This window comes from Carassius carassius, chromosome 12 (genome assembly GCF_963082965.1).
Source record: "Carassius carassius chromosome 12, fCarCar2.1, whole genome shotgun sequence".
NCBI lineage: Eukaryota > Metazoa > Chordata > Actinopteri > Cypriniformes > Cyprinidae > Carassius > Carassius carassius.
Genome location: NC_081766.1, coordinates 7,155,161 through 7,171,327, shown reverse-complemented (window position 1 = coordinate 7,171,327; position 16,167 = coordinate 7,155,161). Strand labels below are relative to the sequence as shown.

General features: G+C 36.6%; 1 protein-coding gene across 5 annotated transcripts in view; it reads left to right on the top strand.

The window, feature by feature from the left end:
- Positions 1-15,669, top strand: part of LOC132154592 (protein EFR3 homolog A-like) — a 31,578-nt gene extending 15,909 nt beyond the window's left edge. Inside the window, exons 8-25 of one of the 5 annotated variants that reach the window (XM_059563217.1) lie at positions 58-162; positions 5,774-5,852; positions 6,014-6,149; positions 6,873-6,947; positions 7,607-7,774; positions 7,880-7,994; positions 8,497-8,548; positions 9,302-9,474; positions 10,324-10,399; positions 10,487-10,648; positions 10,772-10,903; positions 10,974-11,035; positions 11,450-11,577; positions 13,570-13,655; positions 13,741-13,789; positions 13,876-13,979; positions 14,816-14,865; positions 14,969-15,669. In XM_059563217.1, the coding sequence (XP_059419200.1) occupies positions 58-162; positions 5,774-5,852; positions 6,014-6,149; positions 6,873-6,947; positions 7,607-7,774; positions 7,880-7,994; positions 8,497-8,548; positions 9,302-9,474; positions 10,324-10,399; positions 10,487-10,648; positions 10,772-10,903; positions 10,974-11,035; positions 11,450-11,577; positions 13,570-13,655; positions 13,741-13,789; positions 13,876-13,979; positions 14,816-14,865; positions 14,969-15,074 (1,858 nt within the window). In that variant the 3' untranslated portion in view covers positions 15,075-15,669. The other 4 variants (XM_059563216.1, XM_059563218.1, XR_009437172.1 and 1 more) reach the window with 4 other exon arrangements.
- Positions 15,670-16,167: the final 498 nt, after the last annotated feature.

Sequence of the window (16,167 nt, the reverse complement as noted above, 5' to 3'; positions counted from 1 at the left end):
CACACTGTAAACAACAGTTCAGTACATTGCACTTACACTTATGTGCTTGTCTCTCAGGTCTGGAGAGGAAAATCCGGCTTCACTGGCAGAGAGTTGCTTTCGAGAGTTGCTGGGTCGCGCTGCTTACGGCAACATGAACAACGCTGTGCACCCCGTACTGGTGTAAGTACCATTGCCATGGCTACAGTGTGCTGTAGGCACCATTATCCAATGCTATTGTTTGAATTGTCACTATGGTAACAGCAGTGGTCCACTCACTATAATGTAAGGAATGCTGATTCCAGGTCCAAGCTCCTACTTGTTTCATTTAAAAATATTATTGCAAAAGCCGTTTATGAGCACTATTTATTCATATTACACAGTCAAGCATAAGCTAAGCATTTCACAGTGTACATTAGAGTCTCTGTGCTCACCGCATCCCAGACACAAATATTTTAATGATTTATAAAGGATAAATCACTGTCTGGCTTTCTGTTGTTTTGGTATGGAGATATTACATTTAGGGGTGCACCGAAATTTCGGCCGCCGAAAACTTTCGGCCGAAATGGCATTATCGGTTTCGTGCCGAAATAAAAAAAACAGCCGAAAACGTAAACCGAAAATGAATGTCACCCGCCCCTCCCATCCGTGCACAAGCGCTAAGGTTTCACTCACGGTCGAGCTGTTATCACGCGTCTGCCTATCAAAGATTAAGCATGTCAAAGGGCTGTCACAATAAAAAAAAGCTTGTCACAAAAGCTGCACAATCGATCGGACCAACCAACACAAGTTTCGAAAACGAAAATAGGGAATCGATTTTAACGGCCTTCTCTCGGAGCGCGTCCAGCTCGTCACTATACGCTCGCAGCGAACGCGCGTCACACAGCAACTGCAGGTTCTGACACACACACACACAGCTTATTAGTGCATAATATCAATGTAGCCTTCAGTAATGTTTTTCATTGATGTTATGGCAGTCCACATTGCTGACTTGTGCGCGTCTCAAGCGCCCTCTTTACGTTCGCCCTAATGCCTGTTTAGTTGTCGGTGGATTTGCCTATATTTGGCGTTGAAAAACGGATCAACGCCAAATATAGGCAATTTACTAACGATTCAATGAACACTTTGCCTATGTCTCAAAAATCGAACAGGATTTTTTTTTTCACAAAAGTGACAGCCCTATACGAGAGGACACCAAAGTTGCAATATGTAGCATTTGTTCTGCAAAATCTCCAAATTTTTGGATTTTTTTTGCACAATTTTTAAAAAACTATTTTATTTGATGGAACATAAAACTTGAAGAATAATTATTATTTATATTTATTGTTAAAAATATTTTGTTTTGTTATGTAACTGTTAATAAAAGTTTGATTATTATATTGTGATTTTTCAATTCAGATCCATTAAATCCAAGCAATATATATATACGTTTTTAAAAGAAGCCATTTTCGGCTTCAGTTTCGGTTTTCGGCCAAGTGCATCCTAAATTTTCGGTTTCGGCGCAGAATTTTCATTTCGGTGCATCACTAATTACATTACATTGTGAGTGTCGATTAGCGTCACTTGTTATTTTCTTGTGGCATCTGTTAGAGCGTTTGGACTCAGAAGTGATGGTACATGACATCAGACTTTTCAAGTGGACTCACTCATTACAGCAAAATGAACAGCCATTGACTTTAAGTTGTGTTTTTTTGTACTGGGCTTGTTGCCATGGTACTAGCATTACATTGTGATCAGGGTACCATGACTTCAAAATTTTCCATAATTTTTAAAATGCACACATCTGGACCAGGAGATTTTGTGACATTGCTATTACAGTTGAAATATTATTTTATAACTTCCCTTTTTTGTTGCTATGGAAACTCCATACAGTTTCATGGGATTCACTTTGATATGCTTTGATTTGGCTAAAAATGTATTTAGGCTGAAACAGTTTTGGATGTGAACAATCATTGGCCATACAATTTATGATTAATTAGCGCCTTTATACAATTGCGCATTTTAATAAATGTTTTATTATAGCCAACATTTATAATGTTTATATATCAACAATTAATTGGAGTAGAAACATAATTATATCATTAAAAAGTTAATATAAAAGTTGCATGTATGTGCAGTGTAAATGTTTGTATATAATTCAGGTTTTATTTGAGTTATCACCTTTTATTGCTGGTTTCTTTTTCTTGCTAAATGGAAACTTTAAATTTCGGTTGAAATGAATTTTGTTGCATCACTAGTAAGTTTCGTTTTATAGTTATTTTTGTAATTTGGAAGCATATTTATGGTCACGTCACTTCCTTCACACACGCTTCACACCAAAGCTTTTAAATGCCCTAACTGTTTTAATGTAGTTATGGTAAATTAATATAAATTACATAATGCACTTGAATCTGCAATCATGCACTGTGGCATCATTCACTCTTAAACATGAGCTTTTATCCTTCACATCACACTGCCTGAACTGCCTAAATACCTGCACGTTAAAGTCAGGTACAAATATCTGCTAAATATTGGTATTGCACCATTTTAAATCTGATATTTCATGTAACCCTGTAACACACATGCAAATGCGCAGGCTAAAATATGTGTGGCTTTTTCAGCTTTTCAAGGATGTCAGATTCCATTAATTGCTTTTCAGGACTGATTGTGAGAAGATATTGCAAGAGAAAACTGAAAGCAGACAATACATTGATAACATGTTCATATATACAGTATATCAGGTGTTGTATGATCTTGATGAGCTGTAGTCTCAAATATGCAGCACGTACTCGTATTCGAAGGGTGCCAGAACACTTTGAGACACGCAGATGTTTTCAGACAAACACAGCCCGGTGTTAGCCTGTGAGCTCAGGTGTCCAGACGCTGCTGCTGCTGCTGTCAGCCACTCATCTGCTTCCTCTCACGCTGTGGTAATGATGGGATTCATTCATTCCAGTCTCAACACAAACATCATGCAAAAATGCAAGCAGCACCCAGATGGCTCTGTTTTCTGTTAAAGGAATTGTTTTGATCTGAATCCAGCTGTTTTGTGCTTGATTTATGTGTTAAATGGGTTACAGATGCAAATATGTGTCTCTGATTGCACACTGACTCTGCAGCCTAGTGACTTTCCACTCATACTGACACTGAATATTGACATTTATCTTTTTATCTTTTTAAAAAAAAGTATTTCATAACTTCTGCCTTTGTTATTTACAAAATATTTTAATTTAGCAGAGTGCTAAATTAAGTAGACTACATGGACAGATGATATTAGATTAAAAACACTCACATAATTTTCCATTGTTATATGAGTGAAAATTATTCACCTCAGTGCAAATGGATTAAGCAAACTTTCATTTTACAAATTTAAATGAATTGCATGCATGATAAAATGTGCAAGTATTGCATTAATTCGTTTTAATTAAATTGGGCAAGCAGCAAAAACCCATCTTCGAGTGTATATTACGTGAGTAGACAGTGCGCAATGAAATCAGTATTGAATATTCCCATGCGGCTGAAATTAGTTTAGCAGTATTAAATATTAAAGGTATAACTATTGTATTACAAACTAAAATATTTCTTTATCAAAAGAATTCTGCAGGTGAATTTTCGGCAGCTTGTGACTGCAAATCAGTCGAATTCAGTACTCGTTTCCTGTCCTGTTTAACACCTCTGAACTATAGTAAGGCTCCATAGCCTGTCCTCTCGTGGCTTATTACTTGAATATCTCATCATATTAGAGCTGTTTTTTTTTTTCCACCATTAGCGCTAATGTCATTTCCTGGTCATTTTATAAGCAAGACAATGGTTTAAAGATGACTATATCATTATGACACAGAATTTCATGAAATAAATAAGTTTATAATGCCCTGAAATGGGATTTAAGTATTTGAAATACACCGTTTTTAATGTGAAAAATTTTATTTATTCAAATGTTTGTATACATCACCATTCAGAATCATTTAGAATGATTTCTGAAAGATCATGTGACACTAAAGACTGGATTAATGGCTGTTAAAAATTCAGTTTTACCATCACTGGGATAAATTATATTTCAAAATGTATTTGAATAGAAAAGATGAGCTGCTTTGACTTTGAGTTGTGTGTAAATGAGCAGTTCTTGGTCTGACTGCTCTGACCTTGTCTCCATCTGCAGCTTATTAGCACACAATTCTGACACATGCAGCCGTATGCTCCGTGTGTGTGTGTGTGTGTGTGTGTGTGAGTGTGTGTGTGTGTGTGTGTGTGTGTGTGTGTGTGTGTGTGTGTGTGTGTGTGTGTGTGTGTGTGTGTGTGTGTGTGTGTGTGTGTGTGTGAGTGAGTGTGTGGACACTCATTAATGAGACCGTTTTGGCTCATCTCAGTCATTGGCCAATTAGTGCTGAGTGAGACGTTTGTAAAAAAGAGAATATCAAAGCGCCAAGGGGCTCTCAAAGGCATCTCTTTCTCTGTCACACCACCTCACCTTCTCCATCACATCTCTCCGTCTGTCATCTCTCGCTCTTTCTCTCGCTCTCTCCTAATTAAACTGTGCACGGTGCGCTCCGTATTTATTAAACTTGTGGGAGGTTTTGTTGAGGGAACATTGAGCTCCAGGCCAGACATCTGTACCTCTGATAATAACACATAAAGCTGGTGTTCGGGGAGACAGACAGAGTGCGGGAGCTTTTTTTGGGTCGAGGGGGATTCAGGCGTTCTAAATATAGCTTGCATCGGATGGGTGGTGAGATCAGATTGACGTTACCATGGTGACCGCAGGAGGGGAGACGATGGTGGCACAGAGGTTTTAGAGTTAGATCAGACTTTGAGAGCCTAGAGGAGAGATAAAGGTGTTGAAACAGGATTTGTAGTGTGGAGGATTGCTCAAGTTTTCCGCATCACAGCTGCTGTTGAGTGGAAGCACCATGTCTGACGTAACAGACAGCGCTGCCAGAATTGACTCCAAACACTTGTATAAAAATCACAGACTGTGAATGTGGTCGCCTGGTTGCACAGCACTAACGTATGTTCCTGTGGCTCAAGTGGTAGAGCATTGCGTTAGCAGTGCAAGGTTGTGGGTTCGATTCCCAGGGAACATGTTAGGTAAAAAATGTTAGCCTTAATGCACTGTAAGTCGCTTTGGATAAAGGCATTTGCTAAATGCATTAATTTAATTTATTAATTTAACATGAGTTTTTAAAGACTCCAAACTAGTTTATTAATGGAATTTGAGTTCCAAACATGTATGACTTCTTTTCTTCGGCAGAACAATAAAAGATATTTTAAAGAAGGCTGGTATCAAACAGTTTTGGTGACCATTGGTCACCTGTTTATTGATGAAAAACACTGAGACATTTCTCAAAATGTCTTGTGAAAATTGTGGAGTGCAAAGATTAATAACTTAAAATGTCTAAGGATTTTTTTATTTTTTTATTTTAAGGATAAAATTAATCGTATTTAAATATGACAGTTTTCACATTTAGTAATACCATTTAGTAATTTCATATCTGCCATTAACTGACTCATATATTTAGTTTTAACTGATTAGCATATATTCCCTGTTGCAGTCTCAAGCCCACATTTCTAGACACTGACTACCATTTGTTGCACTCTCTCCCATTCATAATAATATGAGTGAACCATCTTGGTGTATATGGATAATCATGTAATCAATACTAGTGTAGTATTGATGGTTTGAAAACATTATCAAATAATCCTAAATATTTGGTAAGCACAGAGAAAGGGAAGACATCTCATACATGTCTATCCATGAATTGTCAGTAAATATGTCGTCTTCTAAAAGGTCATTATAAACAAATTTATTTTCTTGCAGGCATTTAGACAACCATCATTTATGGGACCCAAATGATTTTGCTGTTTCCTGTTTCAGGATAATCATGTACTCAATACAGGTAAAGCTACCAGATTCTCACTTCATCTCTTTGTGTTAATCCTGTGTGACCATTGCAGCATTTAATGATAATGGAGAGAAAATTCACTTCTACAGCATGTGTAATGAAGTGTGTGTCTGTGTGTGTGTCTGTGTGTGTGTGTGTGTGTCTGTGTGTTTCAGGCCCAGCATTCTCACCATGTGATCCAGCAAGTGTTGTCTCACCTTGACACCCACAGTAAGAACACCCCACGTGTGAGGGCAGGTATCGTTCAGGTGCTGCTGGAGACGGTTGCCATCGCAGCCAAGGGCTCCATCGGTAAGACTGAGTACTGATCATCTAAGACAAGCATCATGGTTATTACTGCTCATACTTTGTGTGAGATTTACAAACTATTAACCCTAAGAACGGAACTTTGGCACGTAGATCGTTCTGCACGGTTTGTGCAACAGACATAGATGATAGCTCAAATTGTGTGGCTTTATGTGGAGAGATGTATTTGTCTCACGAGTGTTAATTAAGACTTAAAACAGCTAAACAAATCCCAGAAACTCACACAAACCGTGATCTTGCGTAACATTTTCACATTCTGGCTTTGAAGTAACATCAGTTTTTTTTTAAGAAACTTTTTTTATTATTATCAATGTGGAGAACAGTTGTTCTTGTTCATAATTCTGCGGAAACCGTGCTAAAAAAAAAATTCAGGATCCTTCAATGAATAGAAATGTCAAAAAAAAAATTTTTGTAACATTTAAAATGTATTTACTGTAACTTTTAATCAGTTTAATGCACCCTTTTGAACTGCATTGTACAGTTCGAATGTAAAAGTCTACTTGTTGCCGTTTTATTCTCATCCTAAAATCATTGTTCATTTCTTTCTTTTTTTAATGTCATTCTGTTTGTTCTTTTGCTTGTGTGTAGATGCCCAAAATAACAAACTGCATTTCTGCTTGTCATTTTATCATCTCTTCTGATGTTCATTCTTTAGTCTTTTCTTTATTCCATGTCTTTTTCCTGAAATCATTTTTTTTTCTCGCACAGGTCATATTGCACACAATCAAAACAATGTTTACACGTTTCTCAGTCCTGTCTCTTTACCACCCAATCTGTGGTTGGGTATGTTAACTAACACAGCCAGCACCCACTCAAAACCTTCAGGAGGTCACTAAATTGGGTGTGTGTATGATGAACTAGTGCATTCATTAGGGGTCCGTCATGTGGTTTTTATGGCGTATTGATTACTTAATGTCTGTTTTACAAGTGTCTGAAGGTTTTGAGGGTTTGCTGTGTAGAGAAACTGCAGCGCCCCCTAGCAATGCTTTTTAGTTCCTGCATCTAGTTTGAGTCACATGGTCTGATGGTTTTTTTTTTTATGTGGTTTTTAAAGGGACAGTTCACCATAATGTTAATATTGTCATAATTTACTCACCTTCATGATGTTCCAAACCCGTATGAGTTTCTTTATTATGTTGAACACAAAATAAGATTTTTTGACAAATGTTGGTAACCAAATAGTTGACGGTAGCCATTGACTTCCATAATATTTGTTTCCATACTATGGAAAAATTACCAATATATCTTTTTGTGTGTTCGGCTGAAGAAAGAAAATACAGGTTTGGAACAACATGAGTGTGAGTAAATGATGAAAAAATGTTCATTGAACTATCACTTTAATATCACACAGTGCTTCTTCAGTAGGTCCAGACAGAATATAATGTTTTAAGCATTTTCTGTGCTTATTTTGAAGGAAAATCTTTTTGTGTGCTTATTCTCAGGTCCCACAGTCCTGGAGGTGTTTAACACCCTGCTAAAGCATCTGCGTATGAGCGTGGATTTTGAGCTGGGCGACGGTTCCCGCAGGAACTCTGCGAGCAGCCATTCCTCCACCCGCACCAAAGAGAGCGAGGAGCGGATCGTCCAGAACGCCATCATCCAAACCATCGGTGACAGTTTGACATGCTCACTAAAATCTGACTTCTTGTTATGTCCAAATACTGAACCAATTCAATAAAATGGATTTGTGTGTGTGTGTGTGTGTGTGTGTCTAGGTTTCTTTGGAGGAAATCTTCCTGACTATCAGAGAGCTGAAGTGATGATGTTCATTATGGGGAAGGTTCCTGTTTACGGCACGCCATGTCACACGCTGGATACAGTCAAGATCGGGTAAGACAGTGTGTGTGATTCTACATTCGTCATGGCAGTTGTAGTGTTTGGAGAAAGTGTAAGGATGCATTTTAAACTGACACATGCACATATGCAACATGCAACTAACTTCAGGATGTCAAAAGTGCGACTTCAGTGAGTGTAGAAAAAACTTTAGGCACTGTTTATTTCATTTGTCTCTTTGTTTAGCTGTTTTTATTTGTACTATTCTTTTTGTTCTGTACTGTACTGCATTATTAGTTACTTATCTTGAATAACTGGAAAAAAAGAAAGTAAGAATTTAGATGTTTTTGAAGGCTTTATGCCATAGTTTTAGTATAATATAATAATCTCAAATAATATTTGTGATCATCATATAATAATCAAGATCCATCAAATTACATTTTCATTGATTTTGCTACCAACTACTGAAATGCCTAATACTATGCACATACCTTTTAGCGTATGTAAAAATTGAAACTCCAAATCAAAGATTTTGAATTCTCTCCTCTTTCTTTTACAGGCATCAGGGCACTAAGAGGATCCAGGCAATGCTGTTAAGTTCTCTCATTATGGTAAACCTTTTTTCTCTTGCGCGCGCGTGTGTGTGTGTGTGTGTGTGTGTGTAAGGTAGTGATGATGAAGTAAACTAAAGGTGTGATCACATTTGTCCTTGCTCACTAAATTTTTGCCAGCAAAATGCATTCATTTCAATAGGAATCCACGCAGTCTGTAAACATGCACGTTCACTCAGTCAAACAAATTTGATTCATTGACTAACAGAAAGCTGCTCAGTTTGAAAGTGATTTCAGTGTGAACTCTGCTTCATACATCACTGTCGACAATAGACGACTGACTCACTTTGCTAGAAAAAAAATTGCAGAAATTTTGCTTATGTGACCGCACCTTAAGGCTTCTATCAGGCATCATTTCAGAGTTATCAGTCATGCCTAGTGAATATATATATATATATATATATATATATATATATATATATATATATATATATATATATATATATATATATATATATATATGAGATTTATATTCTCTCTCTAAGCTTGGTAGTAAAAACCTTCCACTCTCTCCTGGAGGGAGTTTCTGAAGGTTCCTAGACATCAGACTGCACAGATCATAACATAAGAATACAGCTGCCTGTGGTGCTTTGTGTCGTTTTTCTTTCTTTTTTTTTCTTCTTTAGTCTGGTTTATGGCTGGTTTCAGACAGGGCAACTTTTCAGGTGTTACTAGTGTGACAATGTACTATAGTGGTGGTGCTGTTCATAACTGATGGATTCTTTCTGTGTGTGTGTGTTTGTGTGTGTGTAGGTTACGTCAGGGTTTAAGTGTAAAACGATGTGTGCTGGCCTGCCCGTGTCGTTTCTGGAGCCGTTATGCTCCATCTCTTTAATGGAAGACAGTGAACTCCGGCAGCTCGTCTTGGAAATTCTGCACAACATCATTGATCGGCATGACAACAGAGCCAAACTCAGAGGGATCCGGTATGAATGCACACTTAACACCTTAAAGTGAATGTGTGAAAACTAGGACTGTCAAAAGATCATGCGTTCACACATGCAATTAATTAAATGATTTAACACTGTTTTTAATGCTGTAAATGCATTTATTCAATTTGACATATTACTCTTTCATTATGTTCTGTGGGATTTGTAAAACCTAATTAAAGGAGCTGCTGCACAAGTGTCATGATTCCTGTAAGCGTTTATGAGTATTAATCGTTTTTTTGGGTTATTTATACATCAAACCCAGATGGGCTGTTTACCTTCTTTTTTGCATTCTTTGTATGTTGAAAATCTTTTTTTTAACATGAACATTTTATTTACTTAATGTTGTTTTAAAAGTCAGTATTGTGATCTTTCTTTTATAGACCATACTTTTTTTTTAAGAAAGCAAATGTGGATGAGGTCAAACTTCAAAAAGTACACAAAAGCATCATAAATGTATCATGAATTTAATCTGTATCACTATAATGCTATATACTGCATTTCACAATTTTTGCGTAAACTACTCCTTGAAAGAATTATGAGATCAGTCACAATTAAAAGATTTACTTGATTGACATGACCAGTTTAATTTTTTATTGATATACTGTTATAGTATTTATGAAAAAAAAAGAAAAAAAAAACGATATATATATATATATATATATATATATATATATATATATATATATATATATATATATATATATATATATATACAGTATATATATATATATATATATATATATCTTTTTTTTTTTTTTCATCACTTTTAGGTGAGAATGTGTGTTCTGATGCATCTGCCTCAAGAAACGCTTACTGAACAATTTCCTTTGTGTTTGTGTGCAGGATTATTCCTAATGTAGCCGCTCTGAAGATCAAGAGAGAAAAAATCTCCAAACAGGATGTGGTCTTCATGAAAAAGGTACAGGACTTCATAAACACATACGGACATCACAACCACACACACATGGAGCCGCAGCCCTTAAACTGTTGATCTCTTTCCCTCCAGCACGGGCAGCAGCTATACAGACACATCTATTTGGGCTGTAAGGAGGAAGATAATGTGCAGAAGAATTTTGAGCTGCTTTTCACAGCTCTGGCATTGATCACTATTGAACTGGCCAATGAGGAGGTGGTGATTGATCTCATGCGCCTGTCCATTGCCCTGCAGGTATGCTCACCTACACTGACATTTCTTCATTTAGCAGACGCTTGAATCCAAAGAGACTTAGGAGAAGCAATTTGTCCAAGATTTCCTATTTGTTATGCTAAACTCTGTTTTGTTTGGCTGAAGGATATGGCACTGGCCAATGAGGAGAACATGCCAATGTTTATTCGCTGTGGAATCATGGCACTGGTCGCCGCATACCTCAACTTCCTCAGTCAGATGATTGCAAATCCCCCTTTCTGCCAACACGTCAGCAAGGTAAGTGTGCGCACATGCTTATGGCACACACATATATACAACATCCTGTAAATCCTTTTCTTCCTGTCAGGTGATTGAGATGAGAAATCTAGATGCTCCGCACCTTCTGCCAGAACATGTCTTCAGAGAGAAGTGTGTGTGAGTATTTCTGTGAATGTGTTTGTACTTAAGAAGAAAGTCAGTAATCAGCTAAAATTAGAGTTTTTTTTATTTATTTATTGATATCAATTGATATGGGATAAATAATTATGCTTACCTTTGGCTTCATCTAACACTCACTTAAAGTTCATCTTTTAAAACGCTTAAATGCTTAAATGTAATCTTTAGCTGGACACAAAATAATTCAATTTTTTTATGCTGTTCATTATAATGTTGTGATTCTTGAATTTACTTTAGCCTTTATTTTAAATGCAACCCTTTTTTAAACCTTTTAATTTTCAGCCATAGCTTGAATCTGTTGATTTTATTTATGTATAATAACAATGCCATAACTCATCCCAGGTGTCTTTCCTTGTGTGTATCTGTATGTTTGTGTGTGTGGATCAGGTTCCCAGACTCTTTAGACCGGGACGACGTTGGTTTGTATTTTCAGACGGCTGATCTGGCAGAAGCTCTGTCTGTACCTGGATATAACGTAGAGAGACTGGCCATACCATACATACCGCAGGTTACAGGTAAACACTATGCTGTGCTGTACAAAAAAATCTAACATTATCTGATTTAATTTAATATTAAAGATTAAATCTTAAGCAGCAACATTACAAGCTGCTAATTAACCCTACACTGACATTACATTTTTTGTAACTTTTTTTAAAATAAAAATATTAAATCGTTTTCTGCCTATGAAATTACTTTTTTTGCTGATTAGGCAATTATTCTATTAATTAATAGTATTTAATAAATAAATAGCATTTCCCTGTTCAATAATATCAAAGTGGAGAAAAAAATTCTTGTCCTGTTTTTTTTTTTTCATTGAATATTTCATTTCAGATGAAAATATGCCACATTATAAAAATAAAATGGTTGTTAATGCTATTTTGTGCTGTCTTTAAGCACTTAAACTTACTTAAAGCTGCAATACACTACACATCTTTTGCCCATATTTGTGGCCTGATCTGCCACCTGTATGTCTAGTAGCTGAAAGTCATAGCCAGCCTGCAGATTTAGGGCAGAAGTGACAAATTTGATTCCATCCAGTCAGAGTATATGACGTTTGATATTTTGAGCTGATTTTAATACAGATAGTTTTCATTTGTCATGCATATCCTAGAAACCAAACAAGTTTCTGTATGAGTTTATGTTAAGAAAGTCTTGTAGTGTTTGATCCTCAGTTTTTTTTTAGTGTATGATGCCCAGTTTTTCTCTGTATCCACTTACAAAGTTGGCAAGTGTTTTAAAATCTGTCATGTAGTGTATTCCAGCCAAGAACTGGTGCTAAACTGAATCACCAAGTCCCTCTAAACCTCTAAAATAGTAGTTTTACTGTTAATACTAACTTCCTGAAGATCATTGCTTGTCACGTATGAATTTCCCCCTCTTCATTTGCTGTTGCCTTCTGTCTGTCTGTGTGTTTGCACTGTAGTCCTTTACACGGTAGGAAAGATTCTGCACAGATGCAGACAGACATCCAGAGGTACCATCAGTGAGTTAGTGAGGTCACCTGTCTGTGTGTTTGAATAGAAAGTTTAGTGAATAGCACAAATATGTATTTAGTTTCTTACATATGTAGACTTTCTCTCCTCTGTAGCAGCCGTGACAGAATTCCTGTAGCTCCTGAATGTGTTGTTAAATAAATTTCTGCATTGGGATGAAATATACAGCAGGTACAGTATATTGTGTAATGAGATAAACTGGTCCTGTTTGGTGTTTTGTACGCTGCTGTCGTGTGGACGGTTTTACTGGTAGGTTAAAGAGAATACACACACCGCTTTGAGCTCATAGTTCAGTAGCTTGGGTCAAAGGGAGAGTGCTGATGAAGCATCATTTGACATTTTATTGGAATTTTTGGACCTCACTTTTTTAACCTGCTGAACTAGAGAAAGTCTCTGAGTAGAGGGTTTATTTTACATACAAATTTGGTCACAGATTCCAGTGCTGATTCGATAAATAGATATTATTATTATTATTACAAAGAATTTGTGAGATTTTAATTAATATGAATTGCAAATATATAATTTATATTTAAATATATTACATATAATTTAAAAGTGTACTTTTACTGTATATAAAACTGTTAGTTTGTTCAGCCTTGATGGAATGTGAGTGTATATATTTGTTTCCTGAAATGAGATGTTTAAATGGAGTTTACTTCTGATGTGTCGTCAGCACTCTTGCCCTGAAACTCTCACGTTTACTTATGATTTTTTTTTTAAACCTGTTCTGCTGTGATTGCTGCTTTTGTTTGTATGATTTGCATTTACTTCTGCTTAATAATGATTTCTTGCCACTATGCCTCAACATTACGTTCATTAAACATGAGCTGTCAGTGAGATTACACTGGGTGGTTTTGGGAAATTCACCTCCCTTCTTGAATCAGAGGTGAATTGAACCCATATATCACAAATGCGAATACTGGGTTTAGTTATCCAGATCAAAACAGTGCATGATCAGAAATATCTGAGGTCTCAAAGCTTCCACCATTTATTTCAGTGACTTCTGTTCCACAGATGAAGATCGACTGTCCCGTAGGAAGAGTTTTGTCGACACTATTTCTCTCCAAGTTGACATCCTTTCCAACAGCTTGCCTGATCAGGTACACTGGGCACAATTTAAACATGCTTTATTTGTTCATCATGAAGAATTAGACTAAAGAAGATTTTTGTGTGTTTATCCTGTAGTCTCAGCTTGCAGAGGAGATCACATTTGAGACCCTGAAGAAGGCCATCGGTATGTGTGGATTAGTCGGCTCAGTGTGTGTGTGTGTCTGTGTGTGTTTTGTGTGCTAGCGTCTGATGTCGCTCCATCTCTCTCAGATACCACAGGTCTGGAGGAACAGGAGAGGGAGAGGAGACGGCAGGTGATGGAGAAGTTCCAGAAGGCTCCGTTTGAAGAGATTGCCGCCCACTGCGAGTCCAAGGTACAGCATAGGTGTTCTGCCAATCAGCTTGTTTACCTTTAAAACACTGGGGGAAACCAAGACTGTGCCAATATGATAACAGATGATTTTTTTTATAGTTTTAGCCCAAAAATCCATGGATTGGCATACATGCACTATTGTTTAAAAGTTTGTGGTCATTTTTTTGTTTAAGAAAATTACAACTTTTATTCAACAAGGATGCATTAAATTGATCAAAGGTGATAGTAAAGAAATGGATACTAGTACAAATAAATGATGCTCTTTTATACTTTATATTCAGTAGATTTCCACAAAAATATTAGGCAGTATAACAATTTTTAACATTGATAATAAGACATTTTCTTGGGCAGCAAATCAGCATATTTGATGGATCATGTGACATTGAAGACTGAATTTATTGACTGCTGAAAACTCAGCTTTGCCATCTCACGAATAAATTACATTGCAAAATGTATTAAACTAGAAAACGTTTATTTTTAACTATTTAATATTTTACAATATTATCCTTGTACTGTATTTATGATCAAATTAATGCAACCTTTCAAAACCAATGATGCCAAAGTTTTCAATTGGCCAGTATATAATAATATTAGATATAGGTCATTTAGTTTTTGTAAGACATATCACTCTACCAAACTCTGAACTGAATAAACCATTTCCTGTCAAAGTGCAACAAACATGGGTGTTTGCTTAAACAATTTCTGACTTTTCCTGATTAAAGATCTCTTTTTAAGATGTATGATGGCATTACACATTATTGGGTTATTAAGCATAATTTTGTTTTGATAATTAGGGGCCCTTGACATAGCATTTGAACTTCCTGTGTGTGTTTTCAGGCCAATATGCTGCACGATCGCTTGGCTCAGATATTTGAACTCACCATACGGTATGTTGACATCTCATAAAGTAGAATATTTACTTGTTATAATAATATTTTTCAGTGTGAACTGATATTGGATCGGTTGTTTTGTCTAATCATCTCTAATCAGCCCTCCCCCGAGCCCATCGGGCACTGTGACGGTGACGTCAGGCCACGCCCAGTACCAGTCTGTGCCAGTCTACGAAATGAAGTTCCCTGACCTCTGCGTGTACTGAACCATGACCTTTCACCTTAACTGTATCACACAGACTCAACCTTGACATGTGACCACTGACCTTAATCACACTTTGTTTGGTCCTATGACCTTAAACTCATCTGAGCCACTCATCTTCATTAGACACCTTTCACTATGAACGTCGCTTACATTCATGTCCAGCAAAAAGACTGGACAGGCAGCTCATGCCTCCATTCTGCACCAGCCAGCACGCAGAGCTTTACAACCAGCTGTCCAATCATACACCAGCTCTATAGAATCATGTGAATCATATATGTGTGGTTTTCAGTTTGATTCTTGCACTAAACGGCAGCTCCACGAATCAAACAGAGTCTTTTAAACACTTGATTCTTCAGCCTTTTAATCTATTGCTTCATAGGAGTCATTTAGAAAATGACTGGCTCTGAATTTATTAAGGGAACTTAATTGCTAGTATTAGCTTAAGTGCTAGTTTATATTCATTAACTCTCATTTCTAAGCCATCATCAGCAGAGAAATTTGAACATAGAATAGATTTCGGCTCACTTAAATCTCGCCTATATAAATTATTATAGTGTATAGTATCGCAAAGTATAGTATAGCCTATTTTTGACAAATATACATACTTTTAGATGAAATGATTGCTGATAGATGCAGAGTGTTATTTGTGTTCTGTTTGCATAGCTTAGTCAATGTTTCAGTGCAAACGTTTGTGAGTTTAGGTCTTTATTATTCTACAGTAAGCCTTTAACTTCAGTGTTGTGGATGTCAACGGGGCTTTTGTTCACCCAGAGTTCTTAGTGATCACTATGCTCTCCATTTTGCCTTCACTGTATAGAGAAACCAAAACATTTGCTTTTCATCACCAAAGAGCTCCACCCACGCACTTCCTTTATGGCCACACATGGCCGCCAATCAGAAAGTGAATTCTCTTTGAGGGCAGGAACTAAAACCTTCTTGAATTAAAACCTCAGAACAGTTGCTAGAAAGTCGGGAGCTGAAAATATGGATTATCAGTGATAAGATGATCTGCATTCATCAACTTTTTTTTTTTTAATAGAGCCACAAGGACGTTGAAATGCTTTTTTGCTTTTCAGGTGACTTCATTCATTTAC